This window comes from Onychostoma macrolepis, chromosome 11, assembly GCF_012432095.1.
Source record: "Onychostoma macrolepis isolate SWU-2019 chromosome 11, ASM1243209v1, whole genome shotgun sequence".
NCBI lineage: Eukaryota > Metazoa > Chordata > Actinopteri > Cypriniformes > Cyprinidae > Onychostoma > Onychostoma macrolepis.
In genome coordinates, this window is record NC_081165.1 from 21,609,988 (window position 1) to 21,624,022 (window position 14,035).

The window sequence follows — 14,035 nt, forward strand, 5'->3', positions numbered from 1 at the left end:
GGCAACTTTTATTTATGGGCATGTTCACTGTGCGCGTGTGGAACTGTGTATTGGCCTGGCTATACGTATGAAAGAAGCAGAGAAAAAGAGAGTATGAATGTGTGTGTATGTGATTGAACTTGCAAGATCGGTGGTCTCTGTGAGTGTGTGATGTGGTTGTGAGATCACTTCGAGCCTGGGGGTAGGTGAACTACAGTAAACAATATATCAGTCCCATCTCTGTGGCCCCACCGCCTGTGTGCGTGTGCGGGGTTGCCTTTGAAGAACAGGGGTTGCATCGGGCCCTGAGGGTGGATATCCCTCTCTGAAGCTGCCCTTCTTTTGCTCACCCCATCTCTGTTTCCCTCATGCCCCGCTCCATCAGGACTTTCATTCCTCTCTCTCTCTCTGTCCTTGGACCTTCCATCTCATCTCAGGTCTTTTTTACTTCTTTCCATTCAATCTCAGGTTTCATCTGTGCTGTTCTGTTATCATATTCTTGTTTTTATTTTCTCGCCTATATGTGAGTGTTTCTTGAACAAATGGAACTTTAGGTGCCAGGGGTTACTTTTAATTTAAAACTCGCAGATGTATTTTTCCTTTTAACATATGAAGGTCACATAACAGTTCTGTATACATTTTAATACATTTTTGATACGTTCAAGTGCTTTTATCGTGTGGGTGTTATTGTTTAACCTTGTGCTAGACCTTTCTGTTTTAAAATATTAAATTCCATCATAAAATATTAATTGTTACATTTTATTATAATTCAAACAAAGAGGGAAATCATTTTAATATATATTCTGTGGAAATTACATTATTACACAAATTACAGCTGTCTCTCAGTTGTGCTAGATTTATTATTATTAGATTTTATTTATTATTTATTAGATTTCTTTTCTTTGATTTTTTAACATCGGTTTTTCCATCAGTTAAATGATAACTGCCCCTCAGTTATCATTTAGGTTTTCATTTTGATTCATTTAACATACATTTTTAACAAATTACAACAGTCACTCAGTTATCATTTTGATTTAAATAAAAATTTTAGGATTAAATTAGCATTCATTTTTTCACTAATTATAACAGCCCTCAGTAAAAATTTTTTAGCATTAATTCATTAATTTCACCATTTTTTTTACCAAAAAAATTATGTTCAATAAGAAGTTAGTGTACTTATTTACCAATGAGACAACAGTCAGTGAGGAGTATGATTTAAACTATATATACTATAAATATATATATTTTAAATCATATATATATATATATATATACACACACCAAGGATATTATAGTTTTGAATTTTTTAATTAGTTTTTATTTTAATATCGTTTTCAAATTTCCTATAATTTCAGTTTAGTTTTAGTTAGTTTCATCAATGGTTTTGTTAGTTTTAGATTAGTTTTTATTTTGTGAACACATTTCTATTTAGTTTTGATATATTTTAGTTTCAGTTTTAGTAATTATAGTTTATAGAGTTAATGGAACACTTCCAGTGTAGACCAAACCAAGACATTTAATTTTAGCAAAGTTGAATGTTTGCAGTTTACAGTTAACTCTTGTGCAAACCTCTTAATAATGAAAATAAAATAATTCTTTACAATTCAACAAAAACCAAAAATATGCTACTTATATGTATACAATTTATTAATTCATATTCATGTTCATATTCATTCATATTAAAGATTTACAAACATCAAGCTAATCAAGGTCTTCAGAGTTACTAGACAGCATCAGGCAGTTGAGTTTGTATCAGGGTTGGAGCTAAATTCTGCAGGACAATGGCCCTCCAGTGCTGGATTTGAGGAAACATGCCCTGCGTCCCAATGTGCATACTATCCACCCTATCTGCCCTAAATAGTATTAAAAATGACTAATATCAGATAGAATTTAGCATGGACAGTGTGCACATTGGGACGCAGGCATGTTCTTTGAAATCGTCATTGAAACTCTGTAAACTTTATTTTTGTCCATCTGTGTTTTTAATGCATTCATTTGTTGTATTTTTTGCACATACGAGCCGGTGCACACTACTGTATGTCCCGTCTCCCTCAATGAACTTACACAATAAGAAGAAACAATCTAAAATGGTTTGAAACCTCATACTACTCAAAAATAAATGCGATATGGTGATTTAAATGATATTTGCACTTTACTTTGACGAGCCGCTCAGCGCGCAGCCGCGCACGCGCTTCAGATGAGCAACGCAATCAATCCCAGTACTAAAGCCTCTTTTACACAACATGGAAAGCGGTGAAAACACAGCACGGCTATCGCTTTCTCTCATTATGGATGCGTTTTATACAGTCAAGGCGGTGCTCGTGTCATGGACTCGAGGCGGACGTTATCATAGTAATCGCAAAGCGTGACAGAATGACTCTTCACTAAAGTCAGTTCATCCAAAACTTTTAATTCTGTGTCTGTTAACTCACTCTCATGTTGTTCTCTCGCGTCAAGCACGCTTTTAAACGTTCGTCTTGTTTTTAAATGCAAAAACGCATTCTATGTGAATAGCCGCTTAAGACGCAGCTCACGTGCATGAAGCGCCACCTATTTCCCTAAACAACCACAGGTCCGATTTTCTGGCACAGAGAGCTTATTAAATCACGAAAACGATTATTTATTTTTGCTAATTATTATTTTATTTTCGTTAGTTTTTCTGTTACTGTTGTTAGTTTCGTTTAGTTTTAGTTTTTCATTTATTTAGAAATTTTAATTTTATTTCAGTTTACGAAAATGTTTTTTGACCAATAGTTTTAGTCTTAGCTTCAGTTTTCGTTTACGAAAATAACCTTGATACACACACTGTAAAAAGTGATAAGTTGACTTAACTTTAAAAAAATTGAGGAAACCCGTTGCCTTAAAGTTATTAAGTAATAATAATTAAAAAATAAGTTAAGTGAATTAAGTTCACTTAACTTTTTTTTAAAATTATTATTCAATTAATTATTTTAAGGCAACGGGTTTCCTCAATTTTTTTAAGTTAAGTCAATGGTTAGGTTAAAAGATAACTAAAAATACAGCTAACTAACAAAATAAAACACAATAAAAACATGATATCATAATATAAAAAAACAAGTTATCTGTTTTTGCAAATAAACTCTTTGAAAAGTGTGTTTTAAGGGACTTTCAAACCTGAATGCCCAGAAGACCAAAAGTGCCTATAGTTGAAGAGAGGCACATGTACTGCTTTTTACCTCATTTGACCTCATCCCTCTCCTCCTTCCTTCTGTCTTCTCAGGATCTGAACAGTGATTGAGGAAGCGAGTGAAGACAGAGGAGGACAAAGAAGGAGACATGGCTGGCTCACAGGGAAGAGAGTGATCAGAGAACACAGGACATAAAGGTAACACAGTTGACGTCTCCTCACAACCTTGAGGCAGGCTGTGACTAATGTTTACACTTTTCAAGCCTCTCCCTCACCTTCTTTCTCTCTCTTTGTCCTGGTCTATCTCTAGATGAAGCTGTGGGGGCAGTCAGTGTGGCCGTTGCAGGTTGTACTCTTGGTCACCTTGGTAATGTGCTCGTGCCAGTCGGTTTCTGCGGGTACGCGGATTCTGCGGGGACACACAGGTATGTCAAAGCCCTGTTGGCTTAATTACAGGATTAACACAAAGCAGATCATCTGGTTTACGCTCACACTGCAAGTCCAAAGCTCAGAAGACTGCCATTCATAAGTTCTTCTCCTGCCTCTTGTGTGTTTGTTAATTAGACATTACGTTAATTATTCCAGGTAGAAGTTAAGCTCAACAAACAGCATTTGTGCCAAAATGTTGATTACCACAAAAATTCATTTTTACCTGTCCGTTTTCTTTAAAATAGCAAAAATCTGGGTTACACTTACAATGGAAGTGAATAGGGCCAGTCTTTAAAAATTAAAATAGTTCAGTCATGTTTTAACATAGTGTTATCTGTACAATGTTATGTGCAATTTTTCAACTTTGTAGCCATGATGAAATGCCACAAGGAAAGCAACAATGATAGCAAAGGATTCTTCACATTCTCTGATTAATGAATTAGAAAAATTGCCTTCAGAAAGGCGTTATAGAGCAATGAAAATATTTTGAAGAGATCTTTTGTCCCATTGTCAATCGGTTAATTGAATAATTGTTAACATTAACGTTCTTTTTCTTATTATCTTTCTTATCTACATTTCTTATTATGGATGCATTGTGTTTCTATGTGTTGTGACTAAACTGTATGTGTATGTTGCACCACCTGTGGGGGCTAAAGGCAGATTTCCATGATAATAGATAAAGTGTAATATAGCCAGAAATTATCAGAACAAATTTGCAGCCCAAATAATACATACATTTTGACAAATGAATAATCCTAAATGCTTTTATGAAATTATAACCTTCACATATATTTTTGTTGTTGTTAAAATGATTTTTTTGTAATAATTATGCCACTAATTCAACCCTAATATTCAATGATGCTTTCAGCTACCAATAAGAGTACGTTATTCTCATCACTTTTTAACACATTTCACCATGTTTAAATCCAATTCTATACAAAATTAGTGTAGAGAGTTAAAAAAAGTCCTCAGATTCTGTCCATCCAGTGAATGTAAACTACAGAGGATGTCGGTAAACCTTTCAACATTCAGTTTGTTTTTGCAGCACATAAAGGACATTTAACATGGCTTGACCTCTAATATAAACACACAATTACCATTATTGTTAGTGCTGTCCTGTTCAGGAGATTAAATGCAGGTCGTTTGCATCCATATCATATTTATATGATAGTGATCCTGCCCTGCAGTAATATTAAAATGGACAGCAGCAAAGTAGACTTCATTCCTCCGCAGTAAGGAGTTTTAAGCGAAGCGACAATTCAGTAATGACTGTATTAATATGTATGATCTTAAATGGTCAGGTAATAAAATCGTCACACCTCTGCGTGCCTCTGTACACACACACACATACAGACCTACCCGTCTTTGTAAAAAAAAAAAAAGAGGGAGGGTAACTAAAATAATGTCCACTTCCCCACACTAATTGACACCCACGAGCTAACTAATTCTGATTTGCATAATTCATGAAAGCTTCCCTCATGGCGACGAAGTGACCAGCAGTACATAAATATTTTAGCATGCCAAAAGGTCAGACTCCGGCTCTTTTGCTGAATCATTCATATTATGCAAAGTCCTTCCCCAATGTCAGTGTTGCTCCAGCTAATTATCACACTTTCTTTAATTACGACTTCTCTTTGTTTAGTTGTTGCTAATGCAAGGTGACCTTTTTGCTGGCACAGAAATGCCACCAGCATCTCGAGTTGGTCTGACTGATGATGTTACTTTTCATTTTGACGGGGAGAAGAGGTTACTTTTCTAACGGAGGTGTTTTTAATCAGCTCGCTGCTAATTACAGCAGCAGTGTGTTGTGAAGGTCACCAAAGTTTTCACATTTCATATACCACCAAAGTGGATGTCATTACTGGTTTCAGCCCTATCCTTAATTTCAAGGGAGATTGTTGCTAAGTGGGTAAAAATTTGTTGTTTGTTGTGAAATTGCACATTTTCAGGAGAACAAAAGAAAACGGTGAACTGAAAATTGCTTTGCCAACACTTTTCATTGATTCGCTGTTCAGTTATTTGCCATGCGGTGTCTATGCTGGGGAAAGAGTGACTTTTTACATCGACTGGCTGCACGACTGGCTATTTATACCTCAATAGTCTACACTGTAAAAAAAAAGTTGAGCCAACTTAAAATTTTAAGGCAATGAGCTTAAGCAGATTTATACAACAAAAATTTGAGAATCTCCCACAAAAATAAGTTGAGCAAACTCAAAAATCTGCTGAAGTTGTAGAACCCGACCTGACTACCAAAAAAAAGGTGATTTAGATGTTAGAGAGGTGGACTGGAGAATGAAGCATGTTTTAGTATCTCTGCACAGGTGACCAGGCTTACAAAAATCTTTGTACCAAAAATGGTAAAAGTTACTATTATAGTAGTGATATGCTATATATTATTATATTCAATATAAGTATTCTCTATTTAAAGTGTCATTTTCCATATTTATATAATGTATAACATTATATAATGTTTTAATATAAATTATGTGTTTATATCATACACTACCATTCAAAAACTTGGGTTTGATGCATTTAAAGAAATGCAAAAATACCCATAAAATGGCATCACTTTATTTTGCAGTGCTGTTCTGCATGTACACAATATTTGTTGAAGCTTCTATATTCTTTCAGGCAAAGAATTGACTTTGGACTTCATTCAAATTTCAACCGTTTGCTGAATGTTCTTGTACAAAGAAACTCCAAGCACTTCTAACTTTAATATTCAATTTTAATTATTCAAATTATGGCTCTTACACTATGTACTTGTTATAGTAATTACAGTAACTGGGTACTAAACCTGAACCTACCCCTAAACCTAACCCTAACCCATGTACCTTAACCCTAACATTTTCGAGCACTTTCTTAGATAAGCACACTGCACTGTTATAAGTGCAGCCTATAATAATTTATCAAAAAATGACAGTAAAGGCAGTTTTCAACTATGATGATAATAATAAGAAATGTTTCTTGAGCACCAAATCATCATGTGACACTGAAGACAGGAGTAATAATAGCTGAAAAGATTTGAAGATTTTAAATTATATATAAAATATTTAGGTGTGTCTTAATGATGTAATTACAGGCTAATATCTTATTACATTATACATAATTACTACACAACATATCAGTAGCTCAATTAGTATGTTAATGACAACATTTTCCAATTAATAAACAGTCACAACTTAGTCACAACTTACCACAACTTACCTTGAGAAAAGCAAGTTCTTCATTGCAGTGTCTCTTGTGGCCACATGGTGGCTCTGAAGCTCTATAAATGCCTGTACAGGAATAAGCCCTCATGTGTCTGAATGAGAAGCAGTAATGGATCATTTGTAAAGTTCTCCTGTGGAAACATGGACACTAATGGGAACGGATGGTCTGAATCTCACCCAAACGAGGCAAGGGCCATTGACTGATGGTTGACACTGAAACCAGACACTATAACTAACAACCACTTTTTCTTGTCTTGCGTGTCCTGCCATGCTTGTCCATGCTTGCAGGTAAATAGAGACAATAGCGTGTGAGGGGCTGCCTTTGTTCCTGTCTGCTGTAATAGGCCCTTATATAGCCAACACTGAAGGCCAACAAAGTCCCAACGCGCATTGCATTTAATGAGAATACACACATTCTCCATTCCTACACGAACCATTCATGGCCATTTTCGGCACATCGCTTCAGCCCCATATAGTACAGTGTGTCAAAGTGAGTCGCCTGGAGCCAAAGGCCACCCACTCTGAGACCTCATTTGTGTTATGTGAGCTGTGTGCTTTGGTCTGTGTCAGTTTTGTCCATTCTTACACTCATGACATAAAGATTAAACACACAAGTTCAAAAGTCTGTGCAACATTGTTCAAGCCTGTGATCACGTTTGACACATCCAATTAGAAACAACAGCTAACCTGGAGCTATTACCTGGTCTGAGTCATGGAGGTGTGTGGAACATGTCAGCCGGGCTCGGGTAGTATGTTACGGGTGTTCTTGTTAGAAAGCTTGTTAGCTTCATTTTGTGTCACCTTGCACATTTAATTCTGTCATGGACGTAGACGTTCGTCTGTAACTGCATGGTTCTTTCCTGAATGCTGAACTAGTCATCACATGAGGTGCTATTTTATGAAATTCACATCCTGAATACCTCATTTTAAATTAGTAAAAAAGTATGGATGGACAGATGGAAAACTGCAATACAGCAAATTTTTAAACCTTTTATTCATCAAAGAGTCCTGGAGAAGGTTTATACAAAAATAGGACGAAGTACAACTATTTTCAACATATGTGTATCACTGTAAGCAGCAAATCAACATATTAGAATGGTTTCTGAAGACTGGAGTAATGAAAAAAAAAAAAAAAAAAAAAATATATATATATATATATATATAAAAAATTCACAATATTACTCTTTTTGATCAAATAAATGCAGCCTTTATGAGCACAAGACACTTCTTTCAAAAACATTTTTTTTTTTAAATGTTAAATTAAAGAAATGTAAGGGAAAATCAAAAGTTTTGGTCACATTACTGTGCAAATAAGATAACTTTAACTGATAACATAATTTGTTAATCAAATACAAAAATACTTTTTTTAAAGACTTTTAGATGGCTGTATCTCATATATTAGCAGGTGTTTGAAACATTACTATCTGACAAGAAGTCATGCAGAGTAAGTTTTATTATTTGACAGACCCATGTGTAAATGAGGGGACTGTTTATTGTCAAAGTTACACTGCTCCTGTCTTTATGTCAGTTAATAAAGGATGTCAATCGATTAAAATGTTTAATTAAATTGATTAGATGTAATTAATTATAATTAAATGCATATCAAAATTTGTTGGACAAAAAATAGACAAATGCATGAATAAACAATGTGGTTTTAATAAAAGTAAAAAACTGTAATAACTCCTGTAAAAGATTTTACATATGGGTCAGAGAGGGCAGGATTAGCCTATTATGTTATTTCTAACATTAATCTCACTAAATTAATACATTGCATTGACAGTCCTACTCTTAGTGCATATTTTTTGTCGTCACAATCAACCAAGTTCCCTCAAACCGAGTCACAAAATGTCTGCCCTTTTGGTGCTGTCACGCTAGTCAGCTATTGACAGCAGAAAGACATGCTTCTTGATAAATCGCACAAAGGCTCACCCGCCTCGCGCTGTCAGAATATATCAATCGCCTGGCTGCCCCATCAGCTCAAGGTAATGGCGTTTAACTCGACACCCAGATGCGTCCGCCACAGGGATAGAGACAGTTAGCCATGCTTGAAATCTTATTTGATTTCAGGCTGATCTGAGATTTATTACTCTGAGACCATCATAACAGCGCTTTAAAATCCAGAACAAGATGACTATGGTGGAACGCAGAGCGGTTAATTCCAGCGTCGCGGTCCTGGAGGAGAAGCCGCGCAAAAAATGCACGATTATCCCTGGAGTCTGCTCACTGTGCTTAATGGTGCGGCAGAGAATTTTACAAATGACTTCTGCTACCAAGTGTGTAAGAAGAAGCAAGATACAGAGAAAAGCTTCTTCAGATGCATTTAAGCTGTTCATACACCACAAATTTTCCATGCCTGTTCAGTCATTATTAGCTTAATGCCACGTTTACAAGCAATCTAAACCATGCAGAGCTCATTTTTGTGGTTTGCCGGTTGCTGCAGTCCTCAGGGCCAGAGATGTGTCAGATGATGTGTCCAAGATGTGACGCCTGCCTGTGTGTGAGGAAGGTGTAAGACATGAGTGATAGTGTGAAACCTTCTTCCTGTGATTTCTCTGCACAGTGTTGTTAAATCCAGGGAATTGCTCATCAGTTTTACTGTAAATGTTCTGTTAATGGGTTGTTTTGTGCATGAGTGTCATTGGAAGCAAGCAACTACTTAGGAAGTGGATTGTGTAGGATTGGTGCTTAGGTTTCTCCCGTGACCCCATTATGCCTGTAGAAGGCAATATGGCCTTTGTTCTTGGGGTTTGGTGGTGATGGGGTGTCTTCTCCTGAGCACTGAGCCTCCAGTTTCTTGCTTCTCTGCACACTAACAAGGTACACAGAGCCCACACACAAATGCACATGTGCAAATTGGAACATATGCTGCACTTCCAGGAAAGCTACACTCTTAAAAATAAGTTCCAATTAGATTTGATATGCAGCTGCTTTAAAGCGTTAGATCCAGTGGAAATGCTTGTGAAAAACTGGATAGCATAACATATTTATATGTACACTACCATTCAAAAGTTTCAAAAGGCTGCATTTATTTGATTTAAATTACAGTAAAAACAGCAATATTGTGAAATATTATTACAATTTGCAACAACTGTTGTGCATTTTAAAATATTTTAAAATGTCATTTATTCCTGTGATGGCAAAGCTGTATTGTCAACATCATTACTCCATTATTTAGTGTCACATGATCCTTCAGAAATCATTTTAATATGCTGATTTCATGCTCAAGAAACATTTCTTATTATCAATGCTGAAAACAGTTGTGCTGCATTATACATGTCTTTGTGTCATGATGCAACATTATGCAATGTCATTATACATGTTTAATCCGTCCTTGCTGAATAAAAGTATTTCTTTAAAAAATCTTTTAAAGAGTTTTTTACATTACTCTTTTTAAAGAGTTCAAACTTTTTGACGGAAATGTATGTTTTGCAGATGCTTTTATTCAAAGACTACTAGATGCTGTTCACATTGGTCACAGTGCATTTTGTGTGGGTCACACTGTTCAATGTCCAATGTAAAATCTGGGTCCTGAACCCAAACCATCTGAGAATGACAGCTTTAAATGACTTTTAACAAAACCTCTGATCTGAATGACCATTACTTGAAAAACTTGTAAAATCACTCCCCCCACTAAAAAAACACATAACTCGAAATCCCTACAGTGAAAAAATGGATGAACCTGCTGATGCTGCAAAAAAAACCTTGGAGAAAAAAAAAAAAAACCTTGGAGAACCTTAATTTTCAAGAACAAAATAAAGAATAGTCATTTAGTATTATTTCTATACAATTATAGTTTTTATTAATATTAAAATGTATAGTTTTTGTTTTTTTATTTTTTAGAAATTTCAAATTTTTATTTTAGTTTTTCAGCTAATATTTATATTTTATTTAAGCTTTTTTGACTTATCGAACAATACTGTAATGCTTCAGATAAAAAAGAAATCACACATCACAGACACTTTTTCAGCTAAAATTCACACATGTACCTCTCGTTCCAAAAAGATCCCGCATCCCCTCATCTCCGGAATACAGAAGCGCACCATCCATCATTAATTATCTCTGCGATACCCGCACAGGATCCGACACGAGGTCCCGTGGTGTCAGTCATAGTCACAGTTAGAGATCTGCCCTTATCTGTTGTTTATCCGGCGATGTTGGGGCTGACAGAGACGGTGCGCGTCGAGCTCTTGAGCGGCACGTGCACGGCCATCCAGCCTGTAAGCATTCGCCCCCTGGACTCCACACGCTTTCTCTAATTAAAGCCCTGTCGGCAGGGTCCATGTTAGGCAGAGAGGACAGGGTGATGGGGTAATGTGGCTACACATGGAGCCTCAGGGGAAGAAGGTAGAGGGTTGAGTACAGAAGGAAATGAAAAGAGAAGGAAGAGTAGAAAGAATGAGACCTCTCTAAGCTGAGGAGCAACACCTTTCCCAGGAGGAAGCTGTCAAACAAACTCCACATCATAGCGGGAGAGCGAGTTCACGGCCTGATGAAATGGAAACCATCATGTTGCTCTGTGTGTGTGTGTGTGCAGACCCTCCATGTCCAGCTAAAGTTCAGAACAAAAAATAAATAAAAGTGTACATTTAAAAGAATAAGTTTTTTTGTTTTTTTTTATCAGTCAAGATACTTTATTGCATTACTTTAAATGACAGCTTATTATTGAACTATTAACTTTAATGCAAGAACTACAATGAAAAGTTATCATATTTACACATCAATTATAGAATCATGTCAGAATTGCTCAGCAATTGTTGCTGATCATAATAATTTGTTATTTGCATTCTGACTAAAATGTTTTTGCATTTTATGATTTCTGATCATCTGATTTAATGATCAGAAATCAAATGCTGCATATAATTCTCATTTAAGCCAGTTTTTGGCTACTTCTCATAACTACACTTCCCATAATTCTGTTGCAACATGAGAATTACACAATACACTGAAAAATGGTCACATTCTTCATACTTCATTCAACTTTCAACTTTCAACATTCAAACCATATTCCAGTAAGTTGCCAAGGCATCATCACTAGGCATCATTCTTTTTTGAAGTTTTATTATTTTTACATTTACGTTTTCATCTGATATATTTTTAATTTAGTTAACAATAGCAACATTGTAATGCTTCATATACAAAATCACATATTGTATCACAGACACCTTTTCATATAAAATGTATGTGCGTGTCTCTGTAAAAATCCTCACGTACTTTATTTTGCATTAGCACTAAAAAGCTTTGTCAGTAAAGGCAGAGGAGGTGAAGAAAGGTGGTGATATTACCCAATGCATTCATATTTTTCCAGCCTAAAACACTTCCAGCATATCACATCTTATAAAGCACTTCTGAACGTGTAAGTGGGAACTTTGTAGGAGGCAATATATAGTATGACCTTTTGCATTTCTTACAGTTAAAGATATGGTATGTGTCACTGGAATATGTGTTTAATGTGTTTTTAGACATAGTAATTCCATTCCAATTCTTCCAACACATTTCAGACTGATCATAGTGGTTGTTCGTGTTCCACTGTGCTGCGTTTCCTTTGTATGTAAATATGTGTTAGTCTAGCTTTATAAAAACCCTAGTTACAATAAAGTCCAACTTAAAAAAAAAAGTTTCTAGACTTGTGTCTAATGTTTTCAAACATAAAAATGCTTTCTGTGTGAATGTCCCCATATTCCATCCTGTAATGAAAGTTGACTAGTAATGTCCCAAGAGAAGAAAACTAAATGTTCATCTTAAATCCATGTCACCTGCTTGTTCTCTCTCATGACAGCAGGGCAGATGGTTATGCCACATATACATTTATCAGTAAAAACAGACTGACTAGTTACTTTTGCATTTAAGGAATGCTAATGGTATTTGATAACTTCATCCACACTGTGTTTAAATCATTTGGATATGTTATTTTCCTCAGCCACCTGTTATAACAGCTCTAAATATGTCATAATGCATTATTACCAGATTGCATCTACATCGAGGCATTAGCTGATACTCACACACCTTACTGCATATAGAGGAGCCCGAGGTTCTTGGAGACAAATCTTGGTTGTAATTGAGCACTCATGTTAGAAAAAAATTCAATGCTCAAGCGATTTATTTACACTCTGAACAGAAAAACAGAGCTCTGTGTTCATTATATATGTACTGCTAGGGGAAGTGGGAGAGAAAAAGAGTTAAGACTTGGACCTGGCAGCCCTTAAGCTGTTTGTTAGATGCTGCTACTCTCATTAAATATAGATGCTGTTTCTTATATTGGGTGGGTTATTATTATTAAATGTTAGGGTTAAATCCATGAGCAAACCTTTACATAACTTTGATTATTTACATCTATACACAAATAAAGTTGCCATTTCCTCTCTTGATCTCTTGCTGTCTTGCTCTGCTAACTGAAAGAACAGACTTTGTATAATATTGCAATTCTCTAGCTGGGGAAGAGAAGAGCAGCATTTATTGATATTTGCTCTGAGCAAAACGTTTGATTTTTGTGCATATTTTTATGACCTGCTTTACCAGGGAGAAGCAAAGTATCTCTATTTTTTCCTTTTTCCACAGCTTCGTATCAGGTGAAGCAGGGAACCTGTGAGGTGGTGGCCATCCACCGGTGCTGCAATAAGAACAAGATAGAGGAACGTTCACAAACCGTCAAGTGCTCCTGCTTCCCTGGTCAGGTGGCCGGGACAACACGTGCACAGCCTTCTTGCGTGGAGGGTAAGTGCTTTTCATGTGTTCCTAATTCCCCGTTATTGACAAAAGACATAGCTATTCATACAATTCAGTGCAGTTTCTAGGTGAAATGAGCAGTAAAACACCAACAAATTTTGATTACAGGGGCAGATTATCGATGAATTAAGGCAAATGTTAGAGCAGTTCCTTGCAAAATACTATGCTACAACCTCAAAACATGTTTACTATAATGCATGAATCACATAATCCGCTCCATATGTATGGCTTTTCTAACATAGTAAGCTTGCTCAGTAGCTCACCTGGTACAGCATTGTGATGTGAATCACTCGGGTATGAGTCCCATGAAACTTGAGTTGCGCGCAGAGTCATATATTTCTAATGAGCCTGGGTTAAATTTTTCTGAGGTTGTGCAAAATAAAAAGCACATTAACAGTGGTGTAGTACAGTATGAGAATGTTAATATGACCCGATTTATCATCCATCTTTTGTGGTCCATTCACACATGATCAGCACATAGACGTTACCGTTTATACCTGATGTTAACCTTTCTCTTGTGGCCAATTGTGAATGGGTTTCATTG

General features: G+C 35.9%; 1 protein-coding gene across 6 annotated transcripts in view; it reads left to right on the forward strand.

Annotated features, from left to right (window-relative positions):
- tafa4b (TAFA chemokine like family member 4b) overlaps positions 1 to 14,035 on the forward strand; it is a 42,166-nt gene that overhangs the window by 13,951 nt on the left and 14,180 nt on the right. For 2 of the 6 annotated variants that reach the window (XM_058792078.1, XM_058792077.1), the window contains exons 2-4: positions 3,221 to 3,325; positions 3,438 to 3,552; positions 13,324 to 13,479. In XM_058792078.1, coding sequence (XP_058648061.1) covers positions 3,438 to 3,552; positions 13,324 to 13,479 — 271 coding nt within the window. In that variant the 5' untranslated portion in view covers positions 3,221 to 3,325. The other 4 variants (XM_058792076.1, XM_058792079.1, XM_058792080.1 and 1 more) reach the window with 4 other exon arrangements.